At 49.7% G+C, this 26,032-nt stretch overlaps 1 protein-coding gene and 1 pseudogene across 4 annotated transcripts in view; one reads left to right on the top strand and one right to left on the bottom strand.

The window, feature by feature from the left end:
- TOM1L2 (target of myb1 like 2 membrane trafficking protein) overlaps positions 1–26,032 on the top strand; it is a 139,832-nt gene that overhangs the window by 74,060 nt on the left and 39,740 nt on the right. For all 4 annotated transcript variants that reach the window (XM_070395061.1, XM_070395060.1, XM_070395059.1 and 1 more), the window contains exons 2-4: positions 4,220–4,304; positions 14,708–14,786; positions 23,526–23,675. In XM_070395061.1, coding sequence (XP_070251162.1) covers positions 4,220–4,304; positions 14,708–14,786; positions 23,526–23,675 — 314 coding nt within the window. The remainder of the gene's footprint in view (positions 1–4,219; positions 4,305–14,707; positions 14,787–23,525; positions 23,676–26,032) is intronic.
- On the bottom strand, positions 2,150–3,888 carry LOC138994172 (glyceraldehyde-3-phosphate dehydrogenase-like; annotated as a pseudogene).

The following is a 26,032-nucleotide window of genomic DNA, read 5'->3' as shown; positions in this document are numbered from 1 at the left end:
GATAGACAGACCTAAGATGAAATATCTTACCACGGCTTATCCTCAGGGTCCACACATTCTATTCAGTTACTGGGACTCTGAGTTGTCAATTCAGTTATGTGATTGGTCAAGAACCCAGCCTTTCTGAACCTCATTTCCTTCTTTTTAAATGTGGGAGGAACCAGTAGCTCAGAGCATCGTTCCTATACACCAAGGTTGTGGCTAGATCCCCAGTCAGGGCACATGCAAGAAACAACCAGTGAATGCATAAACAAGCGGAACAACAAATTCTCGCCCCCCCCCCCCTCTCTCTCAAATCAATCCATCAATTGAGTTAATGTGGGAGAAATAATGCCTACCCTAGAAGGTCTTTTTTTGTCTTAAAATACACATAAAATCTGTCATCTTAACCATTTTTTTGTTGTTAATCCTCACCCGAGAATATTTGTCCATTGATTTTTTTAGAGAGAGTGGAAGGGAGTGGGAGAGACAGAGAGAGAAACATCGATCAATGTGAGAGTGAGACATCAATTGGTTGCCTCCCACACGTGCCCAGACCAGTACCAGGGATGGAGCCTGCAACCAAGGTACGTGCCCTTCAGTCTGTGAGCTGATGGTCTAGCCACTGAGCCAGATTGGCTAGGGCCATCTTAACCTTTTTTAAGTGTTCCAATCTCCAGAACTTTTTCATCTTGCAAAGCTGAAACTCTGTACCTATTTAACAACTCCCCATTGCCTTCCCCCCAGCCCCTGGCAGCCACCATTCTACTTTCTGTCTCATGAGTTTGACTATTCTAGGTACCTCATATAAGTGGAATCATATAGTATTCTCTTTCTGTTTGGTTAATTTCACTTAGCATTATGTCCTCAGGATTCATTCATGCTGTAGCATGTGTCAGAATTTCTTTCCTTTTTAAGGCCAAAAAATATTCCATTGTATGTATGTACCAACTTTTGTTTATATCTTTGTTCATTGATGGACACTTGGGTTACTTCCACCTTTTGGCTATTGTGAGTGATGCTGCTGTGAATCTGGGTGTACAAATATACTTTGAGACCCTGTCTTCAATTCTTTGGGGTATATACTCAGAAATGGAGTTGCTAGATCATATGGTATTTCTTTTTAAATTTTTTGAGGACCTGCAATATTACTTTCCATAGCAGCTACCGCACTTCATATTCCCACCAACAGTGTACAAAAGTTGGAGAAATGTCTGTACTGCTTCTTTTCCCATTTTTCAAATTGTTGTGTTTTTGTTGTTGTTCTTTTGGGTGTGTTTTTTATTGTTGAGCTGTAAGAATTCTTTAAATATTCTGGATATTAACCACTTATCAGTTCTTTTGGTGTCATATTCATGAAATTATTATTAAATCCCATGTTACAAAGCTTTCTTTTATGTTTTCTTCTAAGAGCTTTAGCTTAGGTTTACATCTTTTATCCATTTTTGGTCAATTTTTGTCTGTGGTGTAAGATAAGGGTCTAATTTCATTCTTTTGTATATGGGTATACAGTTTCCCCAGCATCATTTGTTGAAAAGACTGTCCTTTCCCACTGAGTGGTCAGGAATTCATTTCTTGGATGAAATAAAATACTGTACGTGAAGCACCTGATGACATGCCTAGCTGTGTCTTAAAAAAGTGATGGTCCCTCTATTGTTCCCTTATTTGAGATGTAGTTTTTTAACTACTGAAGTAGATTTTTAATATTATGATAGCAACTACCTGATAGTACTGACTCTGTGTGAGGTCCTATTCCAGGGGCTTTACATATATTACCTCACTGAATTGTCCTAAAAACTCTATGGGCTGGGTACTGTTGTTTTCACTAGTGTACAATGAGGAAATCGGGCACTTAGAAGTTAAGTAACTTGCCTAAGTCACATATCTAGTAAGTGGTGGAGCCTGTATTCAAACCAAGGTAGTTTGGCTCCAAAATCTGTGGGCTAGTAAACTTCACATCTCCCTGGTTTTTTTATTGTTGTTTTTTCTTCTGTCGGCTGGGTGCATAACAAGGTAGGGCTGTCTTAGCCCCTTCCCTTCTTCAGGGGCCTGGGATGGAAACGGTGGGGATCAGGAGATTCTCAGTGTGTTGGGGGATCGATCTGGGGCCAGGACTCCCCAGCAGCTGAGGGCCCTCTTCTTCTCGCCGGGGCTGGTGGTCCAGGGGCTCTTACTCCTCGGAGGCCATGGGGACCATAAGGTCCACCACCCTGTTGCTGTAGCCAAATTCATTGTCAGCCCGGGAAACGAGATTGACAGAGTGGTCACTGAGGGCAATGCCAGCCCCAGCATCAAAGGTGGAGGAGGGGGTGTCACTGTTAAAGTCACAGGAGACAGCCTGGTCCTCAGTGTAGCCCAGGACGTCCTTGAAGATCCCTCTGACACCTGTTTCACCACCTTGTTCTTTTTATAGAAATGTTATTTCAGAGTGAGGAAGGGAGAGGGAGAGAGAGATGGAAACATCAATGATGAGAGAGAATCACTGATTGGCCGCCTCCTGCACGCCCCCTACTAGGGATCGAACCTGCAACCCTCACCACCTTCTTGGTGTCATAGTATTTGGCCGCTTTCTCTAGGCAGCTGGTCAGATCCATCACCAACACATGGGGAAAGGGGAAGGCAATGTCGGTGAACTTCCTATGCAGCTCAGGGATGACCTTGCCCACAGCCTTGCAGCACCAGTAGAAGCAGCCCCTCAGCCATCACACCACAGCTTCCCAGAGGGGCCATCCACGGGCTTCCGGGTGACAGTGATGGCATGGACTGTGATCATGAGTCCCTCCTCCATGCCAAAGTTGTCATCGATGACCTTGGCCAGGGGCACCAAGCAGTTGGAGGTGCAGGAGGCATTGCTGACAATCTTGAGGGAGTTGTCATACTTGTCATGGTTCACACCCATCACAAACATGGGGGCATCCGCAGAAGGGGCAGAGATGATGACCCTCTTGGCTGCCCCTTCAAGTGAGCACAGGCCTTCTCCATGGTAGTGAAGTCACCGGTGGACTCCCCACATACTCATCACCAGCTCCACCCCATTTGATGTTGGTGGGCTCTCACTCCTGGAAGATGGGGATGGGTTTTCCACTGATGACAAACTTCCTCTTCTCAACCTTGACTGTGCCTTTGAACTTGCCATTGGTAGAATCATGCTGGAATGTGTAGACCAAGCGTGTCAAACTCAAAGGCTAGTGGGCCAAATAAACAAGGTATAAGTGTATGTGGCCACAAAAAAATAAAAGCTTCAATTTTCATAGAAACGTAGGTTTATTTTTATAGAGACATGCTGAATACAAAGGGCTGAAATGAATGAGTAATCATTAACATAAAATAATAGAACATTTTAATAAAAATTAATATTTTGTCTTGAACATTAACTTACCAGACACTGGATAACTGCACAAATTAATAAGCGTAACGCAAATAAACCTATTCCTGTTCTTCAAAAGTGAAATATTTCCTGTTGCGCACACCAAACAAGTCAGTCCAGGACTAATGATGTGGCCATCGGCTGCTAAAATATTTGCTGCTAGTATCAGTGGAGAGAAATGGTGCGCCTGCGTGTAAGACACATAAGGAAAATGAATGTAACACGATTATAGTAACCAGTCATTAGCAAACATTGTATTTCATTATTAATAATTATGTATAACAGGATATTGTAAAAATGAAGTTATGAAATTTTTATTAAAACATTTCTTACATACTGTTATATTGGCTGGGCCGCAAAAATATTCGATGTGGGCTGAATGCGGCCCGCAGGCTGCGAGTTTGACATGCTTGGTGTAGATCATATAGTTGAGGTCAATGAAGGGGTCATTGATGGCAACTGTCTACTTTGCCATAGTTAAAAGCAGAGCTGGTGACCAGGCGCCCAATGTGGCCAAATCTGTTCACTCCGACCTTCCCCATCGTGTCTCGGGGTTGTGGCTGCTTCGACCTGGCATTGTGCAGGAGATGTGGTTGTCTGTTGAATGGGAGGAGTTGAGAGTTTCGGGTGATTTTTAGTAGCTTAGGCCTTCACGAGCTTCTCAGTCTGGAGTTTGGAGAAAGAAGGACAGTGTTATGACATTAGCCTCTGGGCCCAGCTCTCTCTCTCGCTGGCTGTTCTCTTGTGAGAACAGAACCCTAGAACCGCTCTGTTGACTCAGACCATTTGTTTGGGAGAATGTGGTGGTTCTGGTTCCTGCCAGAGCCCCTCGTTCAGGAGAAATGTAAACCAGCTTTCTCTCTGACTTTACAGAAAAGGCCACAGATGGCTCCCTGCAAAGCGAGGACTGGACATTGAACATGGAGATCTGCGACATCGTCAATGAGACAGAGGAAGGGTAGGTGTGCTCCCCCCACCCTGCTGTGACGCTTGTCAGTCGGGGTGTCACTCAAAGCCTGGCAAGGCTTAAGGATGTTTTGTGTTTTGTTTTCGATCTGTTTGCCTTGGCATTTAATATGCTGATCTTTTTAAAAAAATTGAGACAGTGCGGGGAGAGAAACATTGATGTGAGAGAGATACATTGATCCATTGCCTCCTGTACATGCCCCAACCAGGGATCAAACTGCAACCTGGGTATGTGTCCTAACCTGGAATCGAACCTGCGACCTTCTGGGGCATGGAACAACACTCCAACCAACTGAGCCACACTGGCCCAGGCAATACGCTGATACTCTTTAATTATCTTTCCTCTTCCTATCCGCTTCGCCCCCACGTCCCCGATGGCAGTGCTGAGTCAGAGCCCTGAAAACCTCTTTTAATAACCTGCCTTTACTCACAAGTGAAAATGAAGTTGCTTGGTTACTTGGTTCCTGGTAGTCGGTCTCCATAGCCAGATTATCACCCCTGCCCCCACTCCTTCCTAACCTCTGCCTTCCCTTCGCAGATGTGAGGCTGTCTCTGCCATGCTTTGCTGGGCTGGGGCCCCAGGAGTCAGAGAGAGTGCCCACAGAGCAGCCTGGTGTTTCCGCAGTGGGCATCCCTGAGCTACTGAGTCTGTGCTTATTGTTAAGCATGATACAGCCTCTTCTACATCATAGCTGCATTCTAGTTACACTTCCTCCAAAGTAATCTATATTTGGCCCTCTGCCACACCATAAAAATGGAATTTATTATTGCCATGTCGCCTTAAACTATCTCCAAAGTGGTAGAAGAACAGCCTAGAGCAGTGATGGCGAACCTTTTGAGCTCGACGTGTCAGCATTTTGAAAAACCCTAACTTAACTCTGGTGCCGTGTCACATATAGAAATTTTTTGATATTTGCAACCATAGTAAAACAAAGACTTATATTTTTGATATTTATTTTATATATTTAAATGCCATTTAACAAAGAAAAACCAACCAAAAAAATGAGTTCGCGTGTCACCTCTGACACGCGTGTCATAGGTTCGCCATCACCGGCCTAGACTCAGGCAGCCCTCAGCTTGCATAGTGACACTGTCACTTACAGCCTTGTAATGTATAAATTGGGGACTAGCCTCTTAAGGTTGGTCCTGCTTTCATTCAACAAATAGGCACTAAATGATGATTTGTGCCGGGCCTGCGTGTGAGTCCTGAGGACACACCAGTGAGTAGGGCAGACAGACTCCCTCCCCTCGAGGAGCAGACAGGCCAGGTGGGGGTGGTAGGCCATCAACATAATGACTAGAACAGACGACATGGTCAGCTGGTGATAAGACTATCGAGAGAAATGAAGCTGGGGATGGAGAAGGCTGGTAATTAGCAGTTTTAAATGGAATAATCAAGGAAAGCCTTACATAAGTTACATTGAACAAAGAGTTGAGGTAAACCAGGGGGTGAGGTGTGAGGAATATACCAGGGAAGAACTTTTCAACAGAGGGAACAGCAAGCACAGAAGTTCTGGGACAGAGGGTGTCTGGTGTGTTTCAAGAATAGCAAGGAGTCTGGCCAGTGTGGCTCAGTGGATAGAGTGTCGACCTGTCAACCAAAGGGTCACAGGTTCAATTCCTGATCAAGGGTACATACCTTCATAAATTAAGCATTCACTGACTGAAATCTATAATAATAAAAGCATAATATGCTAGTTAGACCAGATGTCCTTTCGGACATCCTTTCGGACGACCTTCTGGATGAAGCCGGGGCTGCGAGGGAAGCCCAGGTCCTGGGTGCCTGCTGGTGGCTGGAGGGAAGTCCGGGTCCCGGGTGCCAGAGGGAAGCTAGTGCCGGCAGCCGGGGGAAGGAAGGCCTACTCTTGCACCAACTTCGTGCATCAGGCCTCTAGTAAAGAATAATATACAGGGATTCACCAATAGAGTAGAGGATTCCAAGAATCAAATGGATGATTTGGAATGTGAGGAAGCAAAAAACACCCAATCAGAAGAGCAAAAAGAAAAAGGAATCCAAAAATATGAAGATAGTGTAAGGAGCCTCTGGGACAACTTCAAGTGTACCAACATTCGCATTATGGGCGTGCCAGAAGGAGAAGAGAGAGCAAGATATTGAAAACCTATTTGAAGAAATAATGACAGAAAACTTCCCCTACCTGGTGAAAGAAATAGACTTACAAGTCCAGGAAGCACAGAAGCCCACACCAAGACACATCATAATTAAAATGCCAAGGGTTAATGACCAAGAGAGAATCTTAAAAGCAGCAAGAGAAAAGCAGTTAGTTACTTATAAGGGAGTGCCCATGTGACTGTCAGCTGATTCCTCAGCAGAAACTTTGCAGGCCAGAAGGAAGTGGCAAGAAATACTCAAAGTGATGAATAGCAAGGACCTACAACCAAGATTACTCTACCCAGTGGAGCTATCATTTAGATTTGAAGGTCAGATAAAGAGCTTCACAGACAAGGAAAAGCTAAAGGAGTTCATCACCACCAAACCAGTATTATATGAAATGTTGAAGGGTATTCTTTAAGAAGAAGAAGAAAAATAAAGAGAAGGAGGAGGAGGGAGAGAGGAGAGGACAGAGGAGGAGAAGGAAGGAATAAAGGAAGGAGGAAGAAGGAAGAAAGAAGAAGAAGGAGGAGAAAAGAAGGAAGAAAGAAGAGATAAAAATACAAACAATAAAATGGCAATAAATACATATCTATCAACAATTGAATCTAAAAAATAGAATCAGAGGCATGGAAACATGGAAAAAACTGACGAATCTCATAGGGAGGTGGGGAGAGGAGTTGGGAAGAGATTAGTCAAAGACCTTATATGCACACTAGAGGCCCGTTGCACGAAGAGATTCATGCAATAGGCCTTCCCTTCCCCTGGCTGCCAGCACCAGTTTTCCTCTAGCACCTGGGACCCAGGCCTTCGCTCTGGCCGGAGCCTTCAGTCTTCACTGATCTGGCCACTCCGCCGCTTTGTGCCTGCGTATGCAAATTAACCACCATCTTTGTTGGGTTAATTTGCATACTCTCCTGATTGGCTGGTGATCGTAGCAGAGGGACAGCCAATTTACATGTTTGTCTATTATTAGGTAAGACTAGAGGCCTGGTGCACAAAAATTTGTGCACTCAGGGGGGTCCCTCAGCCCAGCCTGTGCCCTCTCGCAGTCTGGGACCCCTTGGGGGATGACCACCTGCTGGCTTAGGCCCAGTCCCTGGGGAATTGGGCCTAAGCTGGCAGTCAGACATCCCTCTGGCAGTCTGGGAACCCTCGGGGGATGTCCACTTGCCAGCGGGGACCAGGCCTAAGCTGCAGTCGGACATCCTTAGCGCTGCTGAGGAGGCAGGAGAGGCTCCCACAACCACCGCTGTGCTGGCAGCCATCAGCCTGGCTTGTGGCTGAGCAGAGCTCCCCCTGTGGGAGTGCACTGACCACCAGGGGGCAGCTCTTGCATTGAGCATCTGTTCCCTGGTGGTCAGTGTGTGTCATAGTGACCAGTCATTCCCAGTCGTTCTGCTGTTAGGGTCAATTTGCATATTACCCTTTTATTATATAGGATAGAGGCCTGGTGCATGGGTGGGGGCCAGCTGGTTTGCCCTGAATGGTGTCCCGGATCAGGGTGGGGGTCCCCACTGGAGTGCCTGGCCAGCTTGGGTGAGGGGCTGAGGGCCGTTTTCAGGCTGGCCACACCCCCTTCAGGGAGGAGGGTCCTGCTGGGGTGCCTGGCCAGCCTAGGTGAGTGGCTGATGGCTGTTTGCAGGCTGGCCACAGCCCCTTCAGTGTGGGGGTCCCCGCTGGGGTGCCTGGCCAGCCTGGGTGAGGCGCTGATGGCTGTTTGCAGGCTGACCAAGCCCCCCAGCGGGGACCCTCACCCCATGAGGGTGTGGCCAGCCTAAGTGAGGGACTGGTGCCTGTTTGAGGCTGGCCACAGCCCCTTCAGGGTGGGGGGTCCTGCTGGGGTGCCTGGCCAGTCTGGGTGAGGGGCTGATGGCTGTTTGCAGGCTGGCCACAGCCCCTTCAGGTTAGGTGTCCCCCCTGGGGTGCCTGGCCAGCCTGGGTGAGGGGCTGATGGCTATTTGCAGGCTGGCCACAGCCCCTTCAGTCTGGGGGTCCCCACTGGGGTGCCTGGCCAGCCTGGGTGAGGGGCTGAGGGCCATTTTCAGGCTGGCCACAGCCCCTTCAGGGTGGGTGGTCCTGCTGGGGTGCCTGGCAAGTCTGGGTGAGGGGCTGATGGCTGTTTGCAGGCTGGCCAAGGCCCCCAGTGGGGACCCTCACCCCATGAGGGTATGGCCAGCCTGGGTGAGGGGCTGATGGTTGTTTGCAGGCTGGCCACAGCCCCCAGCCACCCAAGCTCCCAGTGGAGGCTGGCTGGAAGCAGGTATCTGGGATTAATCTATCTTCTATAATTGAAACTTTGTTGCCTTGAGCGGAGGCCACAGCCGGCCAGGGCAGGCGGGAAGCTTGGCTTCCTCCATCGCTGGGGCAACCAAGCCTCCTGCTTGCTCCAGCTCTGTGGCTGCTGGCCGCCATCTTGGTTGGGTTAATTTGCATATAGTCACTCTTATTGGCTGGTGGGCATGGCTTGGGCGTAGCGGAGGTGTGGTCAATTTGCATGTTTCTCTTTTATTAGTATAGGATATGCATTACCTATGGACACAGACAATAGGATGGTGAAGGCCTGGGGCAAAGCAGGAATGGGAGGGAGTGGGCAATGGAGGGAGAGAAGGGGGGCCATCTGTAATACTCTCAACAATAAAGATTTAAAATTTTTTTAAAAAGGGTATGTACCTTGGTTGCAGGTTCTATCCCAGCCCTTTTGGGGTGCATGTGTGGCAACCAATCAATTTGTCTCTCTCACATTGGTATTTCTCTCTCTCTTCCCCCCCTCCCTCATTCCACTCTCCTCTCTCTAAAAATCAATGGAAAACATATCCTCAGGTTAGGATTAACAAAAAAATTAAGATGAATAGCCAGGAGGCTAGTGGGGCTGGAAGAGTGAGCAAGGAATAGGTGTCAGGTCAGAGATGTCCAGGATCCAGGTGACACCGGCACCACGGGGCCTCGGGCTTCACTTCAGGTGGCTGGGAACCCCTTGGAGGATTTGAGCAGAAGCAGGGCATGGTTTGACTTTTATTTTGAAGAGATCACTCTGGCTACCTGTTCAGAATGGCCTGGCTGGGAAGAGACCAAGGGCTGGCTCTGACAGGAATCCTCCTTGGGATCAAGGAGGAAATGGGAAGGGGGCTGATACAGGGGGAACCGGTGACATGTGCCCACGGGAGTGAGAGAAGGGAAGAGTCAAGAGAGCAGGGATGGAGCCGACTGGGTGCAGTGGCAATGCTGACAGGGCGATGGCACAGAGGGGTCTGGAGGTGGGGGCGGCCTGGGCTGGAGATATGCATTTGGGAGTCGGTGGTGAAAGTTGACCTATTTCTGCCGTCTAAATGGCTGATCAGCTCGTGTCTGGCTCACAGACGGAATCACAAACTTGGGGCTCTGCATGTCTAATGCCATAGTCACTGGGCTCTTCCTGCAGCCCCACTCGGGCCTTTCTTCTTTACGTCCACCCCGGATGCCACTCATTTACTTGTTTATCTAGCTGCGCAGCCACATTTGTTGGCCCCACAGGTGGAGGCCCAGATGCCATGGTGAGTGGGTGCCTCCTGGAGGGGCGGGCATTGGGCTGAGCCCAAGGATGGCAGGAAGAGGAGAAGCGTGCTGTGTAGCTAAGGGTGCATGGCAAGGGCAGCATGGGGGGTGGGGCGCGGTGTACAGGTGCGGTCTGGGTGTGCAGGGAGGAGTGGGAGGGGATTTTCTGGGACAGAGGCTAGAGAGGTGGGCGCAGTCGGGCTGTAAAGAGCTATCTTCCTGTGTCATCCTCTAGAGTGGGCTGTCCCCATGGGTAGTCCCTCTGCCCCGGCCTCTTCCCCTTTGTCTGTTCTCCATGCTGCAGGCAGAGGGGCGCTGGGAAATGCAGAACTCACGAAGTTACACCCTTGCTAACAAGGGAATCCTGTGAAATCCTTCGCAGACCCTGTGGGATGACCGGGCCCTCCAGCCACTCCATTTGGGGCCCTCACCCTTCTGCCCCTCTGATCTTTCAGCCCCTTGCACTTCCCATAGCCCTGTTTGCCATTCGCCACAAATGGGAGGGGCATGCGTGCAAATGTGTTAGAATGCGGCCTTCTCCTTCCAAAGGGACAGGCCTCCTTCAAGGGTCTGCAGGCGTGTCCTCAAAGCGCTTTCTTCCTGAAGTGACCCGCACTCCTGTTCCTCTATTTCCAGAGAGACCCCAGTGCTCCCTGGGAGTGTCCTAGCCTTGCCTCTGCTATGAGGTCACTGCCAAGATCTCTCCCCCCAAGCCTGGCTAACGGTGGGCACCCTGCCCCCTTCCTGCTTCTGGGCTCCAGGCCCAGTGTCCTTCTCTTCCCTCCCCACGCCTCTCCCTCTCACTGACTAGTTCTTTCATTCACTTGTCTCATTTCCCTGACACCCCTCCCTCCTGATTTGGACAAATCCCCGTTGTGTGATTTCACAGTGCCCTGTTCTGTACGCACTCTCATCACAGGTTACACTTCCACACCTGCGGGACCTGTCACAGGGCTGCCTCATCCCCACTTCCCCCTACACTGCACACTCCACTTTGTTGTTGTTAACCACCCAAGGATATTTTTTTCATTGATTTTTAGAGAGAGTGGAAGGGAGGGAGGAAGAGGGCGTGGGAGAGAGAGGTGAGGGGGAAAGAAAAATGGATGTGAGAGACACATTGATTGGTTGCCTCCTGCACATGCCCCCAACCAGGGGCCGGGGATCGAACCTGCAACCCTCGATCAGGAATTGAACCCCAGACCTTTTGGTGTGAGGGCTGGCCCTCTAACCACTGGCCCACACCAGCCAGGGCCAGAAACTGTTTTGCCACCATTTCATCCCTAGCACCTAGCGTAGTGTGCACACAATGGTTCTGACAAATGTGTTAGCTAGGTGAACAATAGAACCGTATCAACGCAACGGTGCTTGAGGAAGACGCTCAGAGTTCAGGAGAGATGCTAGAGCGGGCAGCTCGCCAGCCGGGGCGGCAGCAGCAGAGGGTTCTGAGAGGAGGTGACATCCAAGTGGAGTCCTCGGTCAGCCAAGTGAGGGTGGATGGCAGGGGAAGGAAGGAGACCCCCTGGCTGGAGGGCAGTGTAGGCAGCATAGGAAAGGAGTGCAGCGGGGTGAGGAGCATGGAGCCTGCAGCCACCAGCCTGGGCCGGAGTCCTCGGTCCTCCGCTCACTTGTCATGTGATCCTGGGTGAGTGACTTAATTTCTGTGTCTGTTTCCTCATTGACAAGTGGGGGTGCCAATAGTACCTGTCTCATGGGTTCACCGCCCTTCCCTCAGCCGTTCTCTGAGCACTTGCCACGTGCCGGACCCCTGTGCCGTGCCCTGGATTGCACCAGCTCATGCAGCACCACCCCCAGCAGCCCTATATGGCAGGGACAGTTTGTGTTAATGTTGAGGAAACTGAGGCCCAGAGTGGTTTGGTCACTTGCCAAAGGTCTCACACCACAGCTATGAAGGGCAGGGTGTAAGCCCCGGAAGACGGCTCCAGCCCCCAGCACCTTGCCTGTACTTCTACCTCTGGGAGGCCGGGGTCCCGGTGGCTGCCCCACAGGCCGCTCCCTGGGCTTTCCCCAGTTTCCAGGGTTGAGGTCTCCTCCAGCCTGAGGCAATAGCCCCTTGTGTCCTGAATTCTTGGTCATTAGCCAGGAATGCCTGGCTGAATAGCCTCCCCAGGAAGGTTGCAGAGCCCTTTGCCAGGCCCCTCCCAGTCCTAGTAAGGAGGGCATAGGCACGTGGATTTGGTAAGTGCTGTGCTTTGATGTGCGGCTCTGATGAGGACCCACTGACCTGGGTCATGTTCATGGATTTCTGGATCTTCCCAGCTCACTGAAGTTTTGTCTGTTTCCCAGCCTCTTAGCAGGAGGGGTGCAGAGGAGCAGGCCCATAGCAGAGTGGGGTTGGGGAAGGAGGGCAGAGCGGTGTTCGGTGTTCGAGGTGAGTCATGGGGGCAGCCGTGTCCTCCATCTTGGAATAAGGAGGAAGCACTTCAGAAGTGCCTTTCTGGAGTCGACAGGGACACGATGGAACCGGGCTGTAGCCTGACCTGAGGCCCTGCGGCAGCCCTGAGGCCTGGCTTTTCCTGCCAAAGCTGCCAGGGTGTTGGGGCATCTCACACCTGCCGCTGCCTCCTGATTCTTTCTGCTCCTTGGCTCTTGGTTCTTCCCTTTCCCGTCTCCCTGTTCCTAGCTCCTTGCTGTCCAACCTGCTGCTGCTGCTGCTGCTGCTTAAAACTTGGCAGTTCCTCTGACACGCTTTGATCCTCGCCTCTGAAGCCTTCCCCAGGGAGGGAGGGAAGTGCTTGCTTTTGTGCTCACCCAGTTGTCACCAGGCCGTCCTTCTGAGGATGGGTTTTCACTGTAGCTCCAGGGAGGGAGCCTGCTGGCTGCTTCCCCCAGCACATTCCCCCACTGGGAGCGCAGCCCTGGAGCTTGTTCCCATTCTTCTGCTCCATGAAGCTCAAGCGGAGAGGAGTGAGACTGGGCCAAGGGGAATGGCAGCCATGGGCCAGGGCTAACCGGGCTGGGCAGAGCCCTGGAGAGAGGAAGCCACTCCATGCTTCTGACCAGTAGCTGTGGACCTTCACCAGCTCAAGTCCACACACAGCCCTTGAAGCTGAGAGCTTGTCAAGTCCCACATTTGCAGAAATCAGCATTCCTGTGTGGAAACAGCCGTACTGCAAAGACTTGCAAGGACACATTCTCCAGAGAGCCTTGTCCCATCAGCCCGTGGACTCAGAGCCAAGGCTTCCTGCAGGAGCCATTTTTCAAGTTGGGAGGGGGAAATAGGTCTCAGGTATTTTTAAACTTCTTCATTCTTTCCCCATTGATTTTTCTTTAGAGAGATTAGAAGGGAAGGAGGGAGGGAGAGGGAGAGAAACATCTATATGAGAGAGATACATCGATTGGTTGCCTTCCGCACACACACCCTGACAGGGGCAGAGGGATCAAACCTGCAACCCAGGTACGTGCCCTTGACCGGGAATTGTACCCATGACCCTTCGGTCCACGGGCTGACACTCTGACCTCTGAGCCACACTGGCCAGGGCTTTACATTTCTTGAAGCCGTGCCTTGCTGTGTTTCTGTTTAAATTGGGCTGATTAGCCAAGCTTCCACTCGGCCCCACCCCCCCTTCCTCATACACATTTGAAAGGACTTTTTCATTTGGTAAGTGGATCATAAATATTTCAGGAGGAACAGAAGGTTTCTGACTTACCAACCTTCAACTTTGGAAAGATCAGATATATTGACACGTGAATCTGTAGAAGACTGGTGCCACTTGTGAGAGCAAAAGGCAGGCCTGCAGCTGGACTGGGGCTTCCTAGAGCTCAAGTGATGGGGCTTCCCCCGGCCAGCCAGCTGGCAGGGGCTCCATGCAGGAAGTGCCTCCTAGGTCCACATCTTTGTTTAATCCTGACTTAGAGTAAATTAAATAACATGCCAGATATAAGGACTGTACTTGTTAGGGGGCTGCTGGGGACTCTAACTCCCAGTTCTAACAGTGACTTAAGGAAGAATGCGTTTCAAGTTCCAAGTAATCAACTGATAAGTGAGCTTTTGAACAGGCCCACTTGTAAACAGGGGACTGCCTATAATTCTGTGAGATTCTCTCTGGGAATCCACAGCAGATCCCTTACCTAAAAGCACACAATTCCTTGGGTTTTGAGGAGACTAAAGTTTTCTCAGGGAAAAAGGAGTTCCATGGAACTGGGGAGGAGCTGAGCCCCAGGCCTACGCAAGGACCTGGCCATTCTCTCTCTGTGGTCTCCTCAGTGCACAGTGGGTTGGTTTTTATTTTGGACAAATACTTGCATGTTATACAAAAGTCAAAAGGGCTGCAAATAGACAATCAAGTGAAAAATCTCCCTGTCCTCTCTGTCACCCAGTTCCCTCTTCAGGGGCAGCTGAAGTTACCAACTTCTTGTGGCTCTTCCCAGAGCTTCTCTTCCCTGGCCGGCGTGTGCACTGTGTCTGTGTCTGTGGTCCTTGGGTAACTCAAACAGGAGCACCCCTATGCACTGCTCTGCAGATGACTGTTCACATTGTCTGCTCCATGGTGATGCACAAGGAGTGTGTTCTTTTGCGCAGCTGCATAGTATTCCATTATATGGATAAATAAGCTTTAATTTACCCTGTTTCATGTTGATGGGTGTTTAGTTTCTTTCCAATCTTTTACAATTACAAACATGCTACAGCAAATAACTTCGTAGATATGCTAGTTCACAAAAATGGCAGTGAATCTGTAGGACAGTGTCCCAAAGTGTAATTTTTAAGGATCTTAATATGTCCTTTTCTCCAGGCCCAAGGATGCCATTCGAGCCCTGAAGAAGCGGCTAAACGGGAACCGGAACTACAGAGAAGTGATGCTGGCATTAACAGTGAGTACTGTCCTCCCGTGGATGGGAAGCATCTTGGAAAATCCATGTTCCCGACCTTGCCTCACCTCAGGGCTTCCCCTCTGTCCACTCAGCACAGCCTCCAGCGTGTGCCATTGGATGGCCTGGTGTGTGTGCCACTAGAGTCTAGTGGAGCTTTCCCATAGCACCCTTGGGTGCCAGTTTCCTCTATAAACTGCTGACTTCCACCCCAGTACCTTCCCTGCTGCTGAGCTTTTCAGAGGTTAATGCAAATGTTTACAATAACCTTCCCAAATGGGTTTCATCATCCCCCTCACTGGGATGAAAACACCGAGGCTCAGAGAGGTCTAGGGGTTTACCCAGACTTCACAGCTAATGAGATACAAAGGATTGTAAGAAAGTATTATGAACAAGCCAACAAATTGGACAACCTGAGAGAAATGGACAAATTCCTAGAAATATACAATCTTCCAAAACTAAATCAAGAAGAATCAGAGAATTTTAATAGACAGATTACAACTAGAGAAATTAAAGCAGTAATCAAAAAACTTCCAAACAAACAAAAGCCCTGATGGCTTTACAGGTGAATTTTACCAAAGATTCCAAGAAGAACTAACACCTATCCTTCTCAAACTATTCCAAAAATTCAAGAGGAAGGAAGACTCCCAAGCTAATTTTATGGGGCCAGGATTATCCTAATTCCAAAGCCAGATAAAGAAACTACAAAGATAGAAAATTATAAGCCAATATCCCTGATGAACATAGAAGCTAAAATCCTCAACAAAAAATTAGCAAATCAGATCCAATAATACATTATAAAGATCATACACTATGACCAAGTGGGATTTATTCCAGGCATTCAAGGCTGGTACAATATTTGCAAATCAATAACATAATTCACCACATAAACAAAAAGGAGGATAAAAATCACATAATCAGCCCTAACTGGTTTGGCTCAGTGGATAGAGCATCAGCCTGTGGACTGAAGGGTCCCAGGTTGGATTCCGGTCCAGGGCATGTACCTTGGTTGTGGGCACATACCCAGTAGGAAGTGTGCAGGAGGCAGCTGATTGATGTTTCTCTCTCATCGATGTTTCTAACTCTCTATCCTTCTCCCTTCCTCTCTGTAAAAAATCAATAAAATATATTAAAAATAAAAATAAATAAATAAATAAATCACATAATCATATCAATAGAATCAGAAATGGCATTTGATAAAATCCAGCAACTATTTATGATTAAAAATTCTCAGCAAAATGAGAATAGAGGAAGCATTTCCCAACATAACAAAGACCATATATGACAAACCTATAGCCAACATCATACTAAATGGGCAAAAAATACAAGCATTCCCCATAAGATCAGGAACAAGACAGAGTTGTCTGCTTTCACCACTCTTATTCAACACTAGAGGCCCGGTGCATGAAAATTCGTGCACTGGAGGGGTCCCTCAGCCCGGCCTGTCCCCTCTCACAGTCCGGGAGCCCTCAGGGTATGTGCCCGCTGTTTCTATTTTCATGAAATATCTCTTTCCAGCCCTTTACTTTCAGTTTGTGTGTGTATCTTTTAATGTGAAGTGAGTCTCTTGTAGACAGCATATGTAAGGGTCTTGTTTTGTTACCCATTCAGTCACCTTATGTTTTTTTATTGGAGCTTTCAAAGTAATTATTGATAGATATGTATTTATTGCCATTTTATGATTCATATTTTTTATCTTTTTTTTCTTTCTTAAAGAAGACCCGTTAACATTTCTTGTAGTGCTGGTTTGGTGGTGATGAACTCCTTTAGCATTTTCTTGTCTGTAAAGCTCTTTATCTGACCTTCAATTCTAAATGATAGCTTTGCTGGGTAGAGTAATTTTGGTTGTAAGTCCTTGCTTTTCATGCTTTTCAATATTTCCTGTCAATTCCTTCTGGCAGAGTTTCTGTTGAGAAATAAGTTGACAGTCTTATGGGCACTCCCTTGTGAGTTACTAACTGCTTTTCTCTTCTTTTAAGATTCTCTCATTGTCTTTAACCTTTGGAATTTTAATTATGATGTGTCTTGGTGTGGGTCTCCTTAGGTTCATCTTGTTTGGGACTTACTGTGCTTCCTAAACTGTATACCTTTTTCCTTCACCAAGTTAGGGAAATTTTTTGTCATTATTTTTTTAAACATGTTTTCATTTTCTTGCTCTCTCTCCTCTCCTCTGGCACCCCCATGCTATGAATGTTGGTACTTTTGATGTTGTCCAAGAGGCCCCTTAAGCTATCCTCACTTTTTAAAATTCTTTTTTCTTTTTGTTCTTCTGAGTGGATGTTTTCTGCTACCTTATGTTCCAAATCACTGATTCTTTCCTCTGCTTTATCTACTACTAGAGGCCCGGTGTACAGAATTCAGCCCGGCCTGCACCCTCTCCAATCTGAGACCCCTCGGGGGATGTCCGACTGCCTCTAGCAATCCGGGACCACTGGCTCCTAACCGCTCACCTGCCTGCCTGTCTGATCGCCCCTAACCCCTCTGCCTGCCTGCCTGATTGCCCCTAACTGCTCTCCTGCTGGCCTGATTGCCCCTAATTGCTCCCCTGCTGGCCTGATCACCCCCAACCGCCTCTGCCTCACCCCACACCCAGCACCCAGGATTCCCTCCTCCGGCCGGTTGCAGGTACCCAGGACCTGGGCTTCCCTCCCTCTGGCCAGCCGCAGGCACCCAGGACCCGGGCCAACTTCACCCGGGCCAGCTGCAGCCGCAGGGGCCTGTGGGCGGGTGGCTTCACCCGGGTTGCAGCCACAGGCGCCCGAGACTATGGGGCAGGTGGCTTGTCCCTCTCCTGGGCCGCAGCCATAGGTGCTGGCGCCTGGGACCGCAGGGCAAATGGCTTGTTCCTCTCCTGTGCCACAGCCCCAGCCGCTGGCGTCCGGGACTGTGGGGTGTGCGGCTTGTCCCTCTCCCGGGCTGGACTACAGACGTAGGCGCAGCCGCTGGCACCCAGGACCGAGGGGCGGGCAACTTGTCCCTCTCCCGGGTCGCAGCCTGGCTGGTCCCCATTCCTCTCTCATGAGCTCATTTGTGCCTGGCTGGCCCCCATTCCTCTCTCTCAATCTCATTTGTGCCTGGCTGGTCCCCATACCTCTCTCCCCAGTGTTAAGTGTCTGAGCCATTAAGGTGTGGCAGCATGAGGGTGTGGCAACCATTTGCGTATTAGCTCTCTATTATATAGGATAGTGCATCAACAATTTCTTTTTCTTTCTATTTTTTTTTTAATCCTCACCCAAGGATGTTTTATTTTTCCCATTGATTTTTAGAGAGAGTGGAAGAAGGAGGGAAAGACAGAGAGAAATATCAATGTGTCCAGGCCAGGGAGGAGCCTGCAACTGAGGTTCATGCCCTTGACCGGAATTGAACCCAGGACCCTTTGGTTCGAAGACCAATACTCTATCCACTGAGCCAAACTGGTTAGGCCTCCCACATTTTCTTTATGCATTCATTCACCAGTGAACACTTGGGTTGTTTCCATGTCTTGGCTATTGTGAATAATACTGCAGTGAACATGGGGGTGCATATATCTTTTATATTTTATTTTTAATATTTATTTATTAAATTGATTGGGGTGACATTGGTCAACATGAACATAGGTGTCAGCTGTGGGTTTCTATGTTACAAGATCTGTATATTGCACTGCGTGCCCACCACCCACAGTCAGGTCTTCTCCTGTCACCTTGTATCAGGATCTCCTTCTCCCCCACCCCTTCCCTCTGGCACCCACCACACTGCTGTTTGTGTTAACGAGTTTCGTTTTTACATCCCACACATGAGTGAGATCGTATGGTTCTCAGCTTGTTCTGACTGACTGGTTTCACTCGGCATCATGTTCTCAAGGCCTGTCCATGTGGTTGTAAACGGTGCTGTTCCATCCTTTCTCGTGGCTGAGTATACTCCACTGTGTGCATGGACCACATCTTAAACTTTTTTTTAATCCTCACCTGAGGATATTTTCCCATTGATTTGTAGAGAGAGTGGAAGAGAGAGGGAAAGACAGAAATATCAATGTGAAAGAAACACATTGACTGGTTGCCTCCTGCACGAGCCATGACCAGGGCCCAGGCCTTTATTAAGTTGAGGTACTTTCCTTCTATTACTATTTTATTGAGTGTTTTAATCATAAATGACTATTGTATCTTATCAAATGCTTTTCCTGCATCTATTGATAAGATCTTACGATTTTATCCTGTCTTTGGTTAATGTGGTGTATTACGTTAATTGATTTGTATATGTTGAACCATCCTTGTGTCCCTGAAATGAGCCCCACTTGATCATGATGTATTACTTTTTGGATGTACTGTTGTGTTAGATTTGCTAGCATTTTATTTAGGATTTTTGCATCTGTGTTCATCAGAGACATTGGTCTATAGTTTTCTTTTTTTGTCATCTTTGCCAGGTTTTGGTATCAGGGTTATATTGGCCTCATAGAATGTGTTAGGAAGTATTACCTCTTCTTCAATTTTTTGATGAGTTTGAGAAGGATAAGTTTTATTAGTAAACCTTCTTTGAACATTTGGTAGAACTCACTGGTGTAGCCATCTGGTCCTGGACTTTTTTGGGGGGGATGTTTTTGATGGTTGTTTCAATTTCCTCACTGTCAATGGTTAGGGTTTTTTTGCTATGGGTTATTTTGTATAAGTTATATACATACACACACACACACTTTAAAAAATATATTTTTTTATTGATTTCAGAGAGGAAGGGAGAGGAAGAGAGAGAATCATTGATCGGCTGTCTCCTGCATGCCCCACACTGGGGATCAAGCCTGCAACCCAGGCATGCCCTGACCGGGAAACAAACTATGACCTCCTGGTTCATAGGTCGACGCTCAACCACTGAGCTAAGCTGGCCAGGCCCTTATATATTTTTTATATTAACCCCTTATCTGATAGTTTGTAAATATGTTCTCCCATTCTGTGGGTTGCCTTTTTATTTTCCTGATTGTTTCTTCTGTTGTGAAGAAATTTTTTAGTTTGATGTAGTACCTACCACTTGCTTATTTTTGGTTTTGTTGCCTTTGCTTTTGGTGTTATATCTAAAAAATCTTTTTCAAGATCAATGTCAAGGAGCTCCCCCCTATTTTTCTTTTAGTAGTTTTATGGTTTGGGGTATTACATGTAAGTGTTTAGTCCATTTTGAGTTAGTTTTTGTGAGTGGTGTGATTTAGAAGTTGGTTTTATTCTTCTGAATGTGTATATCCAGTTTTCCCAGCACAGTTTATGGCAGACTGTCCTTCCTCCCATTGAGTCCTCTTGGCTCCCTTGTCAAATATTAGTTGACTATGTATGTATGAGTCTACTTCTCGGCTCTTGATTCCGTTCCATTGGTTTGTATTTATTTTTATGCCAGTACCAGACTGCTTTGATGACTATAACTTTGCAATATAGTTTTAAATCAGGCAGTGTGATACTGTCAACTTTCTTCTTTCTCAGCATTGCTTTGCCTATTGAAAGCCTTTTATAGTTCTGTATGAATTTTAGGATTGCTTTTTCTGTTTCTGTGAAATATGTAGATGGCTTTGGGTAGTATGAACATTTTAACAATATTAATTTTTCCAGTCCATGAACACAGGACATCTTTTCATTTATGTGTGTCTTCAGTTTCTCTCTATCAGTGTTTTATAATTTTCAGGGTACAGATCTTTTACTTCCTTAGTTACATTTATTTCTAAGTATTTTTAAATTTTTAATATTTTAATTTTAGTGATCAGGTCTTTGCTGCCAACCCAGCGATGCCTTGGGGGGCTGATTAAATGTGCAATCCCTGCCCCTGCACAAGGCCCTGGTCCGGTGCACGAGCAGGCCCCATGTCCACTTCCGTGGCTTCGCTCTCTGTCTTATCTTACCTTCAGTCTCTCACTTCTGCTCCTGTGGGCCTTCCTCACTTCCTAGCTGTACACTCAAAGCTGTTCATAGTTACCCGGAGGAGGAGTTAGCAGAGGTCCTGAGGGGCTCTCTGCTTGGGCCTCAGTGTATGAACTGGAAACATCTGTTTCTGATTGCTTAGAGCAGTGGTTCTCAACCTTCTGGCCCTTTAAATATAGTTCCTCTTGTTGTGACCCAACCATAATATTATTTTCGTTGCTACTTCATAACTGTAATGTTGCTACTGTTATGAATCGTAATGTAAATATCTGATATGCAGGATGGTCTTAGGCGACCCCTGTGAAAGGGTCGTTCGACCGCCAAAGGGGTCGCGACCCACAGGTTGAGAACCGCTGGCTTAGAGGCACCTTCTGCTTACTCTCGGGCTTTGGCTGCATTCTAGAAAACTGCTGCTGGGTATTTCATGCCCTACAACCCACAGAGACAGTTTTCCGGGGGCCTTTTGGCAGAGGGGCTTGAAGTGGGTTGCTGGGCCTCCTTGGGTTGAGTGGTGTGGTCCTTGCCAGCCAGGGAAGACCTCCCGCATCTCCTGTTCTGCTAGGCCTTGGGCTGCTCTGTCGCACATGCCACCTCTGCCCAGGGCATTGCCACGCCATGTATCTGAGCCCCGGAGTATCTGACTCTAAAGTCTGCTCCTGGGAAACGAAGTGTGCCCTGGCTGCTGCCCTGACCCTCAGCCTCCCTGCTCCTCTCTTCCCATGACCCTTCCACCTTACTGCTCTTCCCCCGCCCGCTCCTCATCACATACACCATCCTTCCTGCCACCTACCTCAGCCAGCAGCCCACTGCCTGTGTAGTAAAATTAGGAGGAGGCTTTTTGAAGCTCCTAGAAGGAAGGGTGACTGTAAGTTCCTTGAAGGCAGGAGACCCCTAGGGTTCATCTTGCAGCCTGCACAGGTCCCTGTGAGAGAGAATGCTGGCACCTTGTCGTCCCCTGGAGTCCAGCATGAGCAGAGGCTAAGAAAGAGAGCGCCCTCTTGACTGAAGAAAACCTTAGCAGCCAGGGACGCTGAGCTTCGGGGTCTCCCTCAGCTGCCCGAGCGGAGCCCCGTGCCTCCCGTGGGGCTCAGTGCACCTGCCAGCTCTGGCCTCCTCTGGGAATGATGGACATCGCCATGCCACAGCTCTCATCTCTGCAGCGGTTGGTCCCCCTTACAGAGCTATTTCCGGGACCACCTGAGGGAGCGGGAAAGCTGGCACACTCTGCCTGTGTCTCCTGGGTGCGGGGATGGGGGCTTCAGAGAAGGCTGGTTGGAGTCCCCATCCTGGGTCTGGCACTGACCAGTCTCTTCACCTTTGTCAGCCTCCTCGGGGTAAGAAAGTGGGATAACAACATCCACGTAAAGAGAATTAGCTGTAAGAATCGAGTGAAATTCTGTATAATGTGAAAGAATCCTTCGCAGTACCTGGCGTCTGCCTGCATTCAGGTCACGTTAGCTGGTAGACCTTTCTTCATGGCCATGCTTTGCCGAGGTGCTGCCCCAGTGTGTGAACCGGGCTCTGGAATGACTGCATGAGGTACCCAGTGGTCAGGTTAGTTTGGGCAAATGAGGCGGTCAGAAATGCCCCCTGTTGCTGGTGATGTCCTTGCAAGGAGGCATCCCCACTAGTCGCCTGTGGCTTTGGGGGACGCTGACCTGGGAAGGGTCAGGGTTGGTTTCCAGAGAGCTAAGGAATTCAGGAAGCTGTGCTCCAGGTGGGAGGGGGCCTGCAGTTAACACCTCTGGGCTCCAGGGCCTCTCCCTGGTCCTGCGGGGACTGAACTGTCCCGTCACTTGAGTATGTACTGCAGCCTTTGGAATGGCATCCAAGCATCAAAGTTCTCATTTACTGGCTCTTCCCCTATGCAGGGCACTGTGCAGGCAGCCTTACTACAGTTCTGGAAGGGAGTGCTCATGTGCCCGCTTTATAGATGGGGAAGCAGAGGCTCAGACAGACTTGTCCGGGGCCATTCAGAGAGAAAGTGGAGGAGCTGAGATTCAAGCCCACACTGGCCATCTAGCCGGAACCCACACGCACCTGTGCTTTTCTGATTCGCTCAGGCCTGTGTAACTGATTGTCCCAGTGAGGGGAGGAGTGGGCAGGGTTTGAAGGGTACATGGACCTTAAAGCCTAAGGCAGCGGTTCCCAACCTGTGGGTCGCGACCCCTTTGGCGGTCGAACGACCCTTTCACAGAGGTCGCCTAAGACCATCCTGCATACCAGATATTTACATGACGATTCATAACAGTAGCAACGAAAATAATATTATGGTTGGGGTCACAACATGAGGAATTGTATTTAAAGGGCCAGAAGGTTGAGAACCACTGCCGTAATGGCAGCTGAGGCCCACAAACCAGTTACTAAGGGGGAAAGTCATTTTCAGTTTTAGTTGCAGAAGCAGGGTTGTGTGATGTGTGTGTGTGTGTGTGTGTGTGTGTGTGTGTCTGTGTGTCTGTGTGTCTGTGTGTGTTTGCTTCCTCACATAACCAGGGCCAACAACTCCCTGGGCAATTCTTACTGTACAGCAGCCTTCCCTGTGACAGAGCTGTGTCCCGTTGGCTAACGCCACACACCCAGAGGCCCAGAGGGAGGCAAAGTGCTGATTCTCAGAGACCGCTCAGTCATTTCATTCCCGCTTTCCCTTCTCCAGTGAAAGTGATGCCTAAACTAATGACCTGGTTTTTGTGCAGGGCAGTCAGCAGGGGGCAGCCTCACCGCTGAGTAGGACTGGATTCCAGGGTGAGGATGGCTGCCGGTGCGTGTGGTTCTAAAGGAGACGGTCAGGGAAGGTGTTTGGGGGTGGAAGTGGAGCCGCCCTTCTCTTCCCGGCGGCTCCGCAGGCCGTGTGCTCACGCTCCTCCCTCCACGGCAGGTGCTGGAGACCTGTGTGAAGAACTGCGGCCACCGCTTCCACGTCCTCGTGGCCAGCCGGGATTTCATCGACGGCGTTCTGGTCAGAATCATCTCTCCCAAGAACAACCCTCCCACCATCGTGCAGGACAAGGTGCTGGCCTTGATCCAGGTAGGTCCGCTCCTCCTGGCTGTTTGTGGGGCCCCTCAGTGGTCCTCATGCTTGGCCATCATTTGGAGGAAAGAATGGAGGTTTCTGGGTTTTGATGTTCGTTGCACAACATTTCCTTTCTACACGCATCCCACTGGAATGAAACCTTAAGCGGCGGCTCTCCAGCCAGTGGACAGAGGCTCCACTGATTGGGTGCCTCGCCCTCTCCTGCCCACAGGGCAGGTGGCCTTGGCAGGACTCTGAGCCATCAGGGAGAGTGCGGAGTAGGCAGGGCCTGTCAGAGGAGTGTGCAGGCTGCTGAGTCCCAGGGGCAGCTCTGGGGCTTCAGGGAGGAGGGGCCGGTGGTGTTAGGAGCGACTCACTGAGGAGAGGAGGTCTCTGTTGGACCCTGTAGGACGGCGAGGAGCTTGGTGGAAAGGTCAGAGTGCGAGACGCATCTCAGGCAAAGACAATAGCAGATACAAAGGCCCAGGTGCATCGGCGAGGGCAGGCGGCGCTTTGGGTGCATTCATTATTGATTGCTCTGCAATGAACTATCCCAGGGTGGAGCAGCTTAAAGCAGTGGATGGTTATCGTCTCCTGTTTCTGTGGGGCAGGAATGCAGGGAAGCCTCGCTGGCCGCTCTGGCTCAGGGGCCCTCAGGAGGCTGCAGCGAAGGTGCTGCCAGGACTGCCTGGTCCAGCCCAGTGGGAGCTGCAGGAGCCCCGCCACGGGGCTCCCACAGGGCGAGGCAGCAGCTCAGGCCCTTGCTGACCGTTGGGAGGAGGCCTCAGTTTCTCCGGTGTGGACCTCCTGAGTGTCCTCGTGACATGGCAGCTGGTTTTCCCCAGAGCAGATGATCCAGAGAGAGGGAGGACTGTAGTGCCTGCTGGGGCTGTGTCTCAGAAGTCACGCTCCACCTCTCTTGTCATCTGTTTGTTAGAAGGGAGTCAGCAGGGCCAGCCTCTGAAGTCGGGAAGTTAGCCGCTCCTCTTAAAGAGAAGAGTGGTTCCAGCCGCCCCTCGTAGAGTGTAAGGAAGAATGTGGGGGCCAGGGATAAGCCCAGAGAGATGGTCGGGGCTTATGGCCACACAATGCGGAGGAGTGTGTGCCTTATCCTATAGGCAGTGGGGAGCCCTTGAATGTTTCTGAGCTGGCGGTACAGAGATCTGGTTTTAGACAGAGCACCCTGGTGACAGGGGGAAAGGTATGTACGTGCGTCAGAAAGCACATCCAGTGCGGGGTGATCGGTGCTGTAGTTAGGAAAGATAACCTGCAAGAGCCATGAGGAGAGGGAAGAGCCAGCCCGGGAAGGAGGGTGAGAAGTCCGGGGGCAGAGTGCTTAGGGGCGGGCTTTGGAGGCAGGGGTGGCAGCTGAGAGGAGAGAGGGGCCTGAGCCAAGGAATCTGCTGGCTCTGTCCTTCTACCTGCATCTGTGCCTGAGCATCCTCCCAGCACTTGGAGCAGGTGACTTCCCATCACTCCGTCCTCAGAGGTTTCCCGCTGTCTGGTGTGCAGGACACATCACCCTCTCTCCCATCATCCTCTTATGCTCTTCAAGTTCCTCTGCCAGCTTTCCCACCACCTCTCCCTCTGAGCTCCCCGAGAGCCAGGCCAGTTCATCCCCAGGATCTCTAGCACTTGACAGTGTTGAGCAGGTATTCAACACATTGTTGTCTCCCTCCCTCCCTCTCTCCCTTCCTCCCTCCCTCCCTTCCTTTCTTCCTCACTCCCCTCCCTCCCCTCCCCTTCCTCCCTCCCTTCCTTGTTTCTTGGTTAATCCTCACCTGAGAATATTTTTTCCATTGATTTTTAGAGAGAGTGGAAGGGGGGGTGGGGAGAGAGAAACATCAATGTAAGAGAGACACATAGATTGATTGCTTCCCACACACACTCCGACCGGGGCCAGGAATTGAATCCACAACCCAGGTACATGCCCTTGACAGGGAATCAAACCCCCAACCCTTTGGTGCGTGGGCTGACACTCTAACCACCGAACACCACCGGCCAAGGACATTGTTTTCTTAACGAATGGATGCATGTAGTTTGCTGAAGCTCTAAGGAAGGGAGGAGTATGGGTGACAGCAGAGCCCCATCACATGTGTCCTTAGGTTGTCCCTGTCCCTTCATCTGCCACCAGACATATCTCCCTCTCCCTCTCTCCCTCTCCCTCTCCCTCTCCCTCTCCCTCTCCCTCTCCCTCTCCCTCTCTCCCTCTCCCTCTCCCTCTCCCTCTCCCTCTCCCTCTCCCTCTCCCTCTCCCTCTCTCCTCTCCCTCTCCCTCTCCCTCTCCCTCTCCCTCTCCCTCTCTCCCTCTCCCTCTCTCTCCCTCTCCCTCTCCCTCTCCCTCTCCTCCCTCCCCCTCTCCCTCTCCCTCT

The sequence above is a fragment of the Myotis yumanensis genome, unplaced genomic scaffold, assembly GCF_028538775.1.
Source record: "Myotis yumanensis isolate MYYU_CA2020_CCGP unplaced genomic scaffold, mMyoYum1.0.hap1 SCAF_16, whole genome shotgun sequence".
Taxonomy (NCBI): Eukaryota; Metazoa; Chordata; class Mammalia; order Chiroptera; family Vespertilionidae; genus Myotis; species Myotis yumanensis.
Note: the sequence above shows the minus strand (reverse complement) of the source record. Positions and strands in the feature narration are given on the sequence as shown.